Source organism: Pteropus alecto, unplaced genomic scaffold (assembly GCF_000325575.1).
Source record: "Pteropus alecto unplaced genomic scaffold, ASM32557v1 scaffold3, whole genome shotgun sequence".
Taxonomy (NCBI): Eukaryota; Metazoa; Chordata; class Mammalia; order Chiroptera; family Pteropodidae; genus Pteropus; species Pteropus alecto.
This window is the reverse complement of record NW_006442484.1, coordinates 45767329-45778701: the sequence shown is the minus strand read 5'-3', so window position 1 is coordinate 45778701 and position 11373 is coordinate 45767329. Positions and strand designations below refer to the sequence as shown.

Genomic DNA, 11373 nt, shown 5'->3' with positions numbered 1-11373 from the left:
GCCACACCTGCGGGCCTGCCCTGCGCGCCGGGCCCAGGAGGTCCGAAGCGCGCGGCGAACACCTCGTCGCCCTCATGGCCTATGAGCGAGTCCACGTAGTAGTTGCTGAGGGTGCCACTGGAGGACATTTTGAGGCGCCGTGCGCTCCCACCCAAGGTTACACTGCCCGCCGCGGCGTCGCTCCCGGCCGGCGCCGGAGCCGCCGACTAGTTCGCAGGCTGCAGCCTCCACCATTGGTCGCGCGGCCCACGTGATCATATTTACCAATACCAGGAGTAAATCAGTCCGCTAAACTGGGGGCTGCTGTGATTTAAAAAAAAAAAAAAAATCATCATCAACATAAGCGCCGCAATTAGAGCCCGCGGGCCCTGGCCTTGTGCGCTGGACTTGGCCCGGCCTGGCTTGGCCAGGCCCGCAACTACTTGGGACCACACGCCCGACTGAAGCTGGAGGAGGCGTTGGGACTATTTGTTCACCTCTTTTTTTGCCGCCCTCAGCCTTGCAGTCGGTTCTAGCGCTGCCTCTCCAGCGCCTGGGCTCCCAGCTACCGGCTGAGCGTCCTGGGCTCACCGAGAGCTTGGCCAGAGCCGGGAGCAGCCGGGGTCGCGCACAGCCGGTGCGGCCCCAAGCAGCCGAGCCTTCAGAGTCGGCCCCCTGGCGCCCGAGGGGAGTTCTTCTCCCTGTGCCTCTTCTCGCTATCCAAACCCACCCCCGCCCCTACACAGACCCACACACACGATCTCTCACAGCTTGTCGTGTTGTTTAAAACAGGTGGAAGACCTCTGTAATGATATTATGCCTTTCAATAAAAATTTTATGAGGTGTATTTGATTATAGATTAATGTGTCCCTAATAAAACGGACGGATGGAGCAGCTCGAAGGGCCCCCTCCCCCTACCACACTCACACACGCCCGCGCAGCCACACACACCCCCGACGTGAGGCTAAGCACACGCCACGGCCCGCTGGGTTAGCTGGGGCAGCCTGACCCCGCGGCAGCGGCCACAGCCAGGGTTTCTGTTTGCCCTCAAACTGCCAGCAGGCTGGCGAGTCGGCACCGCGCGGCCACTGGCGGCCAGGGTGCCTTGACTTCGCTAGGGCTGCTGGAAAGGCCCTGGAAGAGAATTCGCCATAGGGCAGAACCCAAATGCTAGCACAGGCCCAATCCCGCCCGCCGCCCCGACCCTGCCTCCAAGAGGCCAGTGCGAACCGCATCTCCCGGGACAGGGCCGCTTTGACTGGTTGCCACTTAGAGGCCTCCAAGTGGATGCCGGAGATATCTTAAAAACGGCCTGGCCCTTGGGCCACTCTCTTCTGAATTCTCCTTTTTTTTTTTTTGCCTTCAGTGGTAAGGCTGGGCAGCCTTGAATCTGAGGGAAATGATGCCCATTGTCACTCCCAAATCCATGGTACAAAGCCTCGAAAGCCCGGCTGGGAGCCGAAACAAAAGCGGCCGGGCGCCGGGCGGCGGCGGATATATTTCTCGCTCTACAAGTTGCTTAGCGCACCCTTGGAGGGCTCCCAGCCCACCTCGAGCCCTAAAGGAAGAGGGAAATGGCTACTTATGGTCTGATTGATTGCCTTTGCCAATGGCTTTCTGATTTTGTTCCAGAGGAGCTGCCTTTGCTTGTAGCGCGGGTTTTTTTTCTCCGAGACCTGGCCCGCTCTCTACAGCTAATGGCGTTCCCCACATTGCGGGGAGTGGGGGAGAGAACGAAGAAGTTAAAATTGCCCACTCTCTCCTGCCCAACCAATGGAGGTCTGGGCAAAAGGATATCAGTGTTCCCAACCTGGCATTCATTTGGAGCCGGCTCTCTCTCACCCCTAGGAAATGGCTCCCCTAAAGGATTCTGTCTCGGAACTGGGGAAGGTTCTTGGTTTTGAAGAGGAAGTTAAAAACTCTGAGTAAATATGGAGTCTACCAAAGGCTCCCTTGATGAGGGCTCTAAGGCTTAGAGCCCCTAAATAGATTGAATTTAGGAAAAAAAATAACAAGAACGTGTTTTGTGATGCTGCTTGAAGCTGTTGGAGACTCCTTAAAACCTGGGATAACGAATTCTCGGTCAGTAATCCTCCCCAAGGCCTCTTCTCCCTTCTACCTGGTAGGACTAGATAAGTCTCGACTCTCTTGGGCTGAGGATCCTGTAGTATATATACTAGTGAAAGCTGGAGTTTTCCGAGCCATGGTGACGGCTGGAACACTGGACTTCATAGAAAGTCATGTTCATTTGCAAATTCTCTTCCAGTCACCCTTTGTACATTTTCTTGCTTCCCAGATACAGTGGCTCTAACCAGCATTTAGTAATTAAACAGAGGGAGGATTGACTGGGGAAAACCTTTCCTTCCTTTAAAAAAAAAAAAAATCATGTGGGCGACAAAAAGGTAATGCTTGAGCATTAAAATCCTTTCACAAGGAAACTAGGGCAAAGTGGGATGGGAAAATTCACCCATCCTCTGCTTTACTGTGGCCTGGCTGTCTTGAGCTTGGGATGAGAGTGAGAATGAGAGAATAAGGGCAGAATTTGGATCTGATGCAATGCTAAGCTGCTGCTTGTCCTTGCTCCTGCAATGGAGGCCCAGCGGCTTCCAGGTGGGCAAGACTGGTTCCAACCCAGCCCTTGAAGATGGCACGCCAGCCAGAAATTGCCAAGACCCCACTGAAAGCATTAAAAAGAACACAACCAAAACCAAAGAGAGAAAGACACACAAGTGTGGAGCTTTGAGGAAAAAAGATCTTGGGCACAGGCTTACTTACTTACCAGGCTCGAGCTAGAAGGAAACTCAAACTACTGAGAATTCAATTCAATCACTGGGGGGTGAGAGAGAGAGGACTCCCCTTCTTTCCAACTATGGAAACAACACACATAGACTAGCTTATCACTCCTCATACCACTGCCAAATTTCAGGACCTTAGGCTTCCTCCAGCTTGTCTCTCCACATCCCTTCCCCTGCTCTCTATTCCTCCCATCAACTGCCCCAAACAAGCAGTTTAACAGGAAGATAATCTCACCAAAGGCTTTCGTTTCCACCATAACATATTTCCATTTCAGAAAGCAGAGGGAGCAGACTCATTTCCAGAATTTATTGCATTATACATGCGACCAGAACATGCACAGAAAGGACAGGTTGCTGTTGTACTCTACCAAACCACAGATGCACCACAAGGGAAAGGCTACAAGGCATAAGTCGTCAATATTCCATCTCACCAAGGACAAATACTAAATTCATTTGTGAAAAGATACATTATAATGTGCATCACTCCTCATACCACTGCCAAATTTCAGGACCTTAGGCTTCCTCCAGCTTGTCTCTCCACATCCCTTCCCCTGCTCTCTATTCCTCCCATCAACTGCCCCAAACAAGCAGTTTAACAGGAAGATAATCTCACCAAAGGCTTTCGTTTCCACCATAACATATTTCCATTTCAGAAAGCAGAGGGAACAGACTCATTTCCAGAATTTATTGCATTATACATGCGACCAGAACATGCACAGAAAGGACAGGTTGCTGTTGTACTCTACCAAACCACAGATGCACCACAAGGGAAAGGCTACAAGGCATAAGTCGTCAATATTCCATCTCACCAAGGACAAATACTAAATTCATTTGTGAAAAGATACATTATAATGTGCTTTTTAGTCCCCCTCCCCCCAAAGTTTGTGAGTTTTCTTAATCTTTTTTAAATATATATGTAATTTCAGAACTTTTAAGTACTGATGTATTCAAAATGCCATGAGCTCATGGACTAACCACACACACAGACCTTTTGTGTCAGGAAAAACATGAAAAAGTCACATTGCTGGATGGATGAATGGATTGATGCTCTACAGTTCCAATAAGTTAAGACCCAAATGAAAATGTGCAGTAATAGTTACCCTGCATTATGATGAAAAAAATAATAAATTACACGTGCTAGTTTTTTAATATATATATGTATATATACTCATAGGGATTACAGATCACTTGCAGCACGAACAGAATGACCCCAAAGTCACATTCTAGCAGAAAAACAAAACAAAAAACAAAGAGCAATAAAGGTTTTGTTTCCGCCTTTCCAGTCCTCCAGTACTGGGCCCTGGAACTCGGTGCCCCCTCTCCAATCCTGGCCTCCCACGGGCCTCGGACCTAAGAAAAGGTGAGGTTGGCGGTCAGTTCTCGGATCCGGTTCTCTCGGCTCATCTTCTTGAGTTTCATTCTGCGGTTTTGAAACCAAATCTTGACCTGCCTGTCGGTGAGGTTAACACTCTTACTGATCTCTAGGCGGCGCTCGCGGGTGAGGTACATATTGAATAAGAACTCTTTTTCTAATTCCAGCGTTTGGTGCTTAGTGTAAGGGCACCTCTTCTTTCTGCCACTCTTTGCAGTGAGCCAATTGCTGGTTGGAGTATCAGACTTGATTTCCTCTAACAAAATTAAAGGGAGAAGAAGAAAAAATATCAAGATTTTTTTTCTCCATCTGTTCAAATGTACCCTTGGCCATGACCCCGCTGGCAGCCAGGCCGCTTTGGGAAATACTGGTATTAAACATTACTTACATGAGGTGGGCCTGGAAGGGATTTGTAATTGTTGCCAGATTAGTTTAAATGCCCCAAATGACACGATGGGCGGGTACTCTCGCCCTCTGTGTCAGGGTTCTCTCTCAACTTTCTGACCTGCACAAAACATTAGTACAACGGTAAACTTCAGGATCTTCCCAGTAATATTCTAAACGGTCAGCTTATCACAAGGCTGGAGTGGAAGAAGTAAGCCATAGCCAGGACAAGCCTACCAACCCCACTGCTCCCTTAGATCCCCAAGTCTGACACTTCTTCCCCACTTCTCCTAGGCAGGTGAGGAGCCCCACAGCCAGGTTGATAGGTGCTCATTCTCTTTCAAAACATAACCAAGGAACTGAATACACCTTCCCAGCCCTCCTTGGCATTGTTGTATTCCCCAGAATTTCCTGAATTTTCATGCCTTCTTGCCCTCACACAAAGGCATTCCCCCAGAAATGCAGCTTCTTAATGTGCCCCACCTCTGGGCACTGGGGGAGAGCACGGGGGCAGGGTTCCTTCTCAAAAAACCAGAGCCCCTGGCTCTTTGCCCTAGCCCAGCCCTAAGGCTGGCTCTGCTGGATGGGCCATGCGAATTCCATTCTCCCCGATTTCGCCTTTGCCCACTTTGCAAATGGATTGCGAAGCTTGTGGCACTTTCCCCAGACAAAGCCAAGGTTACCTAGCCCCGCAGAAGCAGGGAGCCCTGTTCCCCCCACCCAAGCACCAAACAGCCAAGCCATCTCCTTCCTTTTGCCGCCCCCAAGCTCGCAGGATGCGGGGCGCACACACTTGAACACGAACACAGTGCCTTGGACCGCTTTGAAATCATCATTGGGTGAAAGGCAAGGCTGGGACTGCAAACCTGAGCAGGAGAAAGGAGGTTCTGGGGCCGTGTTTACCAGCCGCAGGTCTCATTTGTACTCTTTTGTTGCATTTCAGATCTAGCTCAGGAAAAATAAACCCGGCAAGCCCTTTCTCTGCCACGGCGCCATCAGCGTGGGGCCAGCACCAACCAGGAGGGCCAGGGCAACAGGGAAGAAGCGGGGACCATCTCGGGACTGAGATTGCCCCCTCTAAAAGCTGAGAGGAGCTGCACCAGCCAGTCGGCCCTGCCTGGGCTGCTGGGGCTCGACGCTGGGCACCCAGGTGCTCCCTCTCTGCCGGGCTCCCGGGCTGCGCGCCCCGCAGGGGTAGCAACTCTGTTCATACCGACCTTTGCTTTCCTTCTCCTGTACTTCGGGACTGGACACAGAGACCTCAGCCAGGCAGCTCCTCTCTTCCGGAAGGCCGCCCTTAGCCTCGGGGCTCTCCACCTGGGAGACTTTGGTGGGCTCCTGGATGCTCGCAGGCTCGTTCATCTTCTTTTCCATCTGCAGCTGGGCAGTCGAAAGCTGCGGCTTGGCCGCGCCGCGAGGGTTGAGCTGGAGCATGACTGTGGAGCTGCCTTCGGGGCTGTTATTGTACTCTTGGGTTTTCCCGGTGGCGTAGGTCTGACTCAGTCTAAAATATCCAGGGACAGGAACCTCGGGGTTCTCAACAGGACAGGACTCGGGGACCAGCCTTTGGTACGAAGGGACCTCGGCAGAAATGAGTTTGTTGCGCTTATCAGAATACATGCAGCAATTGGATTCTTCCTTAATGTTGGTGGTGAAGGAGCAAGTGGGGACTTGCTGTGTAACAGGTTGCTCTATTCGACAAGATCTGTTCGGGTCTGTCCAACTGTCTACTTGAGGTATATAAGGATGCACATTCATACCCATATTTTGGTGGTTCACTTCTCTTTTGGCCAGAGACGGGAGCAGTCCACAGGTTTGCATTCCATAGGTCCCCATGTCTGCGCTAGGTGGTGGCATGTACATGCTGGCGCTGCTCGAATAAAAACTGTCACTCCTGCAGGCACTGATCAAGGAATCTACTAAAAAAGTATTAGCAGCAGGAGAGCTGTTGGGAAAGGACATTTTGGGGAGGAATTTGAAGAAGAGAGATTGTGTCCTTTGTAGGCTGACATCTCTAGGAAAACATTCCCCGTGTAATTGTGGATGCCTCTGCCGACCACATGACAACCAAGCCAATGAGATTTGAAAATGGCCTTGAGCCGCAGCCTCCTCGCAGGTCACGTGCTCCAGAGCCCGGCCGGCTAGCCGCGTAAGTACGGACAACAGCGACATCTACTACGCGCCTGAGATAGTGCGCGCTGGAGACAACCCTCCCAGCACTCTCCGCCACCCGCCAGCTTTCCCCGGACTCGCTCGGCCCGCCCGCCCCACTTGCGTCCCCCACTCGGGCTTCTGGGCCCCGCCGGCAAAAGGAAAGTCTAGGCCGGAGGGGTTTCCGGAAGGACACGCGCAGGGAGGGAAGCCGAAGTGCGCTGGCGCCAGCACACAGAAGCATTTCCCCACGCACACACCCAGGTTCTGAGAACGCGCCCGAGAGGACCAGGGCCCGGGCGGGGGTGGGTGCCCAAGCTGGTTAATTTTGTCCTGGGCAGCCTGGGAAGGTGAGTCGGTTCCCCGGGCTCTGAGACGCCCACTCCAGGGGTACCCGGGAAAGATCTCTCGCGCAAAGACGTGGCCAAGGTATCCTTGCGAGCGTAGGCAAGAAGGGCCGCGAGGGCAGGGAGGCCACGTAGCTAGCCAGCCCCGGAGCCCCGAGGACCGACTCGGCCCCGGCGCTGTCCTTCTCTTCGGCCTGCCCGCCCGGGCTCCAGGCCCCTCTGTGCCCCAGTGGGATACCCGAGCCTTGGGCTCTCCGAGTTACCACACCCCAACCTCTGTGGGCCGGGCGCTGGGAGCTTTCAGACCGGAGACAATCACTCGCCGAGCAGTTTGCTCTCCGCGAAAGCGTCCCTTCTGTTCCCGGCGGAAGAACTAACTGAGGTTTCCCTCCCCACGCGCCCTGATAATAGAGGGCAAAGAGGAAGGAAGAGAGAAAAAATAATATTTTTTTTCAAAGAAGGAGGAAAACTCTCGTCCTCAGACTCTAGAAGTTTTAGAAAACTGACTGGGCCAAGCAGGAGAGAGAGATGCAGAGTGTCATTTTGTTCTTCTGCAAAGAAAAATATGTTTTCCTTTTATGGATTTTGTAAAAGCATTCGTTTCTGACAAGTGCAAGGTACAAAAGGTTGTGGAATTTATTAATACATATTAAGAAGAATCAGGGCGATCAATAAAATTCTCATCTACATTCTTGGGCTACTTGGTAATTTTCTTGCTTCTGAGGGTTTTTAAAGAGTTATACCCGCTGTTGCCACACACGGGAAGATATTTTATTAACAAATCAATCGAGACTTTGTAAAGGATAAGATTAATAGTTAAGATTTAGCATAATGGCGTTTGCTTTATGAATTATTGAAAATTATACTATTGATTTTTCCCCTTCGCTACTAACCAAGAAGGTCAATTTTTGTTTTAACACAAATCGTCAAATATTAAAAGCTATACTTTGTCAGAAGTTGAGTTTTATAGTTTTGGACATTTCCTAAAATTATTTGACATGGATTTGCTTGGGTAAGGGGAGAGAGAAAATAAGGAGGTGAGGAAAGAACCTTAGTCCTCTATTTCCTTTGGTGAGGGAAAGTTCTATAAAGAGGATTTGCTTTGGGATTGTGGTGGAGCTCATTAAAGAACCACCACCATCACCACCATGGAAACTCGGAGTTTTACGAGAAACTTCTCCAACAACTTCCTCCCTCATTCTCCAGTTGCAGGAGGGCAACCAGCCCTTTGGAAGCTCCGGCCTCGGGGCAGCAGCGGGGAGCTTTAACCTTGATTTCCAAAGGCTTGCCCTCGTTGAGGGGCCAGGCCAGGGCGCTGGAGCCTTCCTCCAACTTCCGGATCCCCTTCCCTGCATCTGAGAGAGGAAAAGGGCCCTGCAAACTCTGATGATGAACCAGTTCTCTGTCCAGGAAGGAATCCGTGCTTTCTTCTCCCCACATTGCCCTGCCATGGGCTGGCCTTGGGTTCAGGCCCAGAGACTGAACTTGTGGGCAAATTGGGTTTCCACCTCAGCAGAACATTTCTCTGGAGCCTGATGCTTATTAAAGCATCTCAGCATTCCGTAGGACTTATTCCTTCACAAAAATCTTTTCCAACAAACCCTTTGTCTCCCATTCCCAAAAGGAATCTCCCCTGGCCCAGTGGAAACAGGGGGTGGACATTATTTTCGGCCTTGGGACGACTTCGCCTGTCGCCTCAAAGTGCCCTCGCCCAAACAATAACCCCTTTTAAAAAACTCCGCGGTGGCAATGAGACAGACCTTTTAAACCTTTACGCAGCTGTTCAAATACAACATCATTGTCAGGTTAAAAGCCGGGTGCCTCTAACTGCTCCGGCTATGGGATGCCGGCCGGCGAAGCCAGAGGTTTAAACATTATATTACCTCTCAAAAGGAGTGTCTGTTTTTAAGCTTGGGGGTGGTGGTGGTGCTGGTGAGGAAGGCAGAGGGAAAAAACCCCCCAACTTTTGACTCTAGTCTGCTAAGGTCCTGTTTAAAGCCAACAGCCACTGACCAGCATCCCCGAAAATTGCTTTCTCACAAGGCGGAGATCATTATCCCAGCCACAGATTAGCGTGCCCAGTGCTGGACAAAGTGCCCGCTACACGCGCTCTCGGCAGACGCCCTGACGCCAGCCTGGCGCTCCAGCACTGTCCCTTTGCATCTCGGCCGGGGAGCTACAAGGAACTCCGTATTCCAATTCTCCCTATCCTTTGTGAAAGGAAAGACTGTTCAATCTAATCAGGAATTTTATGCCCATCAAATGCCCTTTCATAATCTTTATTTATACATGAAAAAAACATCCAGGCTAAAAAACAGCAATTCCTCGCAAAGCGGGTAGGTCTGCGGTGAGCCAGGACAGGCAGGATCTGCCTTCTGAACTGTGGGCTTTTCTGTTTCAACTCCTGATGGCTTCGAGCTCAAAGTCACTCCCACATTGGATTTGGTTTTAAATAGATCTTCACTCAGAAAAATAAAAATGTGTTCCAGATATAATTTTGAATCTATTATCACAAAGTTATATTTTATTCTTTTTCAAATTTCTGCCTTCAGATCAGCTCCTTGAGGCCAGAGACTGCCAATATTTCGGAAAGATTTTATCATAGAAATCAAACAAAATAATTTTAATACAAGAGAACAATCATGGCAGGGGAGGATGGAAAGTTTGCCTAAGACCCTAAGGCTAAGATGAAGCAAATGGAATGAAAAGGCAGTGGCTTTCAAGGACAGCCTTTATTTTGCTTATGAGTATTAACTGTAGCTGCATAGCCACTGTTCTCGATCATCTTTAGATCAGTGGGAACAGTTATCATTAATAATAAATCAATATTGCACCATAAAGGAGATGAATATCCCTGTTTGTACCAAGACATACTTCTCCCTGGCACAGCTCTTTCCAGAGAAAAATTAAAGGGTTGCTTTAGCAAGAAATTAACATTTGTAATCAAGAAATGGCTTGCATCTGCGCTCTCCTGTCACCAAGAAGAGCAGCAGCCGGGCCTGAGTGAACTTGGGGGCTCCTAGGTTCACCCTGAATTTGTCCCTGAGTGGCCTCAGAGCTATGGCACTCTTTGGGGCCAGAGTGGATGAAGACAAATTTTTAAAGCTGCTTCCCCAAGGCGCCCCTCTGGGTTACCCTCTGCATCTCTCAGCCAATGTGAAAAGAAATCAAGGGAGCAAATAAGGAGGCTAGGGAAGCCACCACCAACGTGACGAGGGTGTCTATGAAGATGTGCAAAAGAGCCAGCGGCCAGGGAACCTCTTTCCGTTGCAGACACAAAAGACTCCTACTTCGAGTATTTTCCCTCCACTTCAAGATCTGAAACCTTGGAAACTCAAGATATGTGTCCACCCTCTAAGAGTCCTATAGCCCTGAATGATCCTCCCAGAAGTCCTGGTCCAATCCCCTGGTCTTTTTTAGGCCCATCTTGGGTGCTGCCAGGAGGAAAGAAACTGCAGACCACTGAGCACTCATAGTCTGCAGAAGGCTGCCAGCCAAGGCCAAGAGCCCCGCACTCCATACCCCGCCTCCCCAAGACCACATGTGCCTCCGCTCGAGCCACCTAAGAAGGGATGCAACGACATTTGGAGAAAGGGGTTCTCACCCCAGGTGGACTGAGGTCCGGGTTAGGTCCCAGGAAATGTCGCTTCACAATAGCTAGGCTGGACCCATAGTCTAACAGGCTGGAGCCGGGGTTGCCCACAAGGAACACCCACGCCTCTGGGTGGCACCTCGCAGGGGTGCTCATGGCGCCTGAGCCACCCCTGCAGCTGATGCCAGCTCCCAGGGGTGGACTCGGGCGGGGCCTTTTGGTCCAAGGCCGGGAAGGAGTCAGAGATAGTGGAATCGACCAGGCCGGCACTAATTCCGGGGGTTGTGTGAGCTTCACAATGAACTTCGGACAAGAAGGGACAGCCACCCATCCTTAGAAGCCCACTTCCCCGGAGCCCTCCCTTTTGGAACCTCCTTTTTGGACAGCGGATGGTGACACAGGCCCTCTTCAATGTCAGGGACTTTGCAAAAGGGTCAGGGAGGGGAGCTAGAACTGCACACGGCAAGAAAACTGCATCCAAGAGCTGGTCCCAAAATCAAACTCCTTGCTCAATGCCAGCAGGCGGCTTGGAAGGGTGGCCAGGAGTCTGTCAAATGCAAAGCCCATTTGCTTCAAATGTATTCCCCATTCCACGACGCTTTAGAGTATAAATGTTTCCTGGGACAGTTTGCCTCTGCCCGCGGCCGCATCGGCTCAGCCTGGCCTGGGCGCCCCAACTCATAGTCTTGCCTGCTCCTCCCGGTTGCTACCGGTAGCCCCTGGCGCCAGGCACGACCTGGGGGGAGGGGAGAC

The 11373-nt window shown here is 51.0% G+C and overlaps 2 protein-coding genes across 2 annotated transcripts in view; both read right to left on the bottom strand.

The window, feature by feature from the left end:
- HOXD9 (homeobox D9) overlaps positions 1-2184 on the bottom strand; it is a 4114-nt gene extending 1930 nt beyond the window's left edge. Inside the window, exons 1-3 of the mRNA XM_006921453.3 lie at positions 2099-2184; positions 1396-1537; positions 8-206 (exon numbers count right to left, since the gene is read on the bottom strand). Of these exons, the coding sequence (XP_006921515.2) occupies positions 8-206; positions 1396-1537; positions 2099-2184 (427 nt within the window). The remainder of the gene's footprint in view (positions 1-7; positions 207-1395; positions 1538-2098) is intronic.
- A 1260-nt stretch (positions 2185-3444) lies between these two features.
- Positions 3445-11367, bottom strand: HOXD10 (homeobox D10). The gene is made up of 2 exons (XM_006921227.3): positions 5748-11367; positions 3445-4402 (listed from the first exon to the last, which is right to left on the bottom strand). Exons 1-2 carry the CDS (start codon positions 6700-6702, stop codon positions 4125-4127), a joined length of 1233 nt encoding a protein of 410 aa, XP_006921289.3. The 5' UTR covers positions 6703-11367; the 3' UTR covers positions 3445-4124.
- Between the last annotated feature and the right edge of the window lie 6 nt (positions 11368-11373).

Coding starts and splice junctions, on each gene's coding strand:
- HOXD10 (XM_006921227.3), bottom strand. CDS start 6,702: ATGTCGCTGTTGTCCGTACTTACGCGGCTAGCCGGCCGGGCTCTGGAG. Junction 4,403..5,747: donor ACAGGAGAAGGAAAGCAAAG/GTCGGTATGAAC, acceptor TAATTTTGTTAG/AGGAAATCAAGTCTGATACT.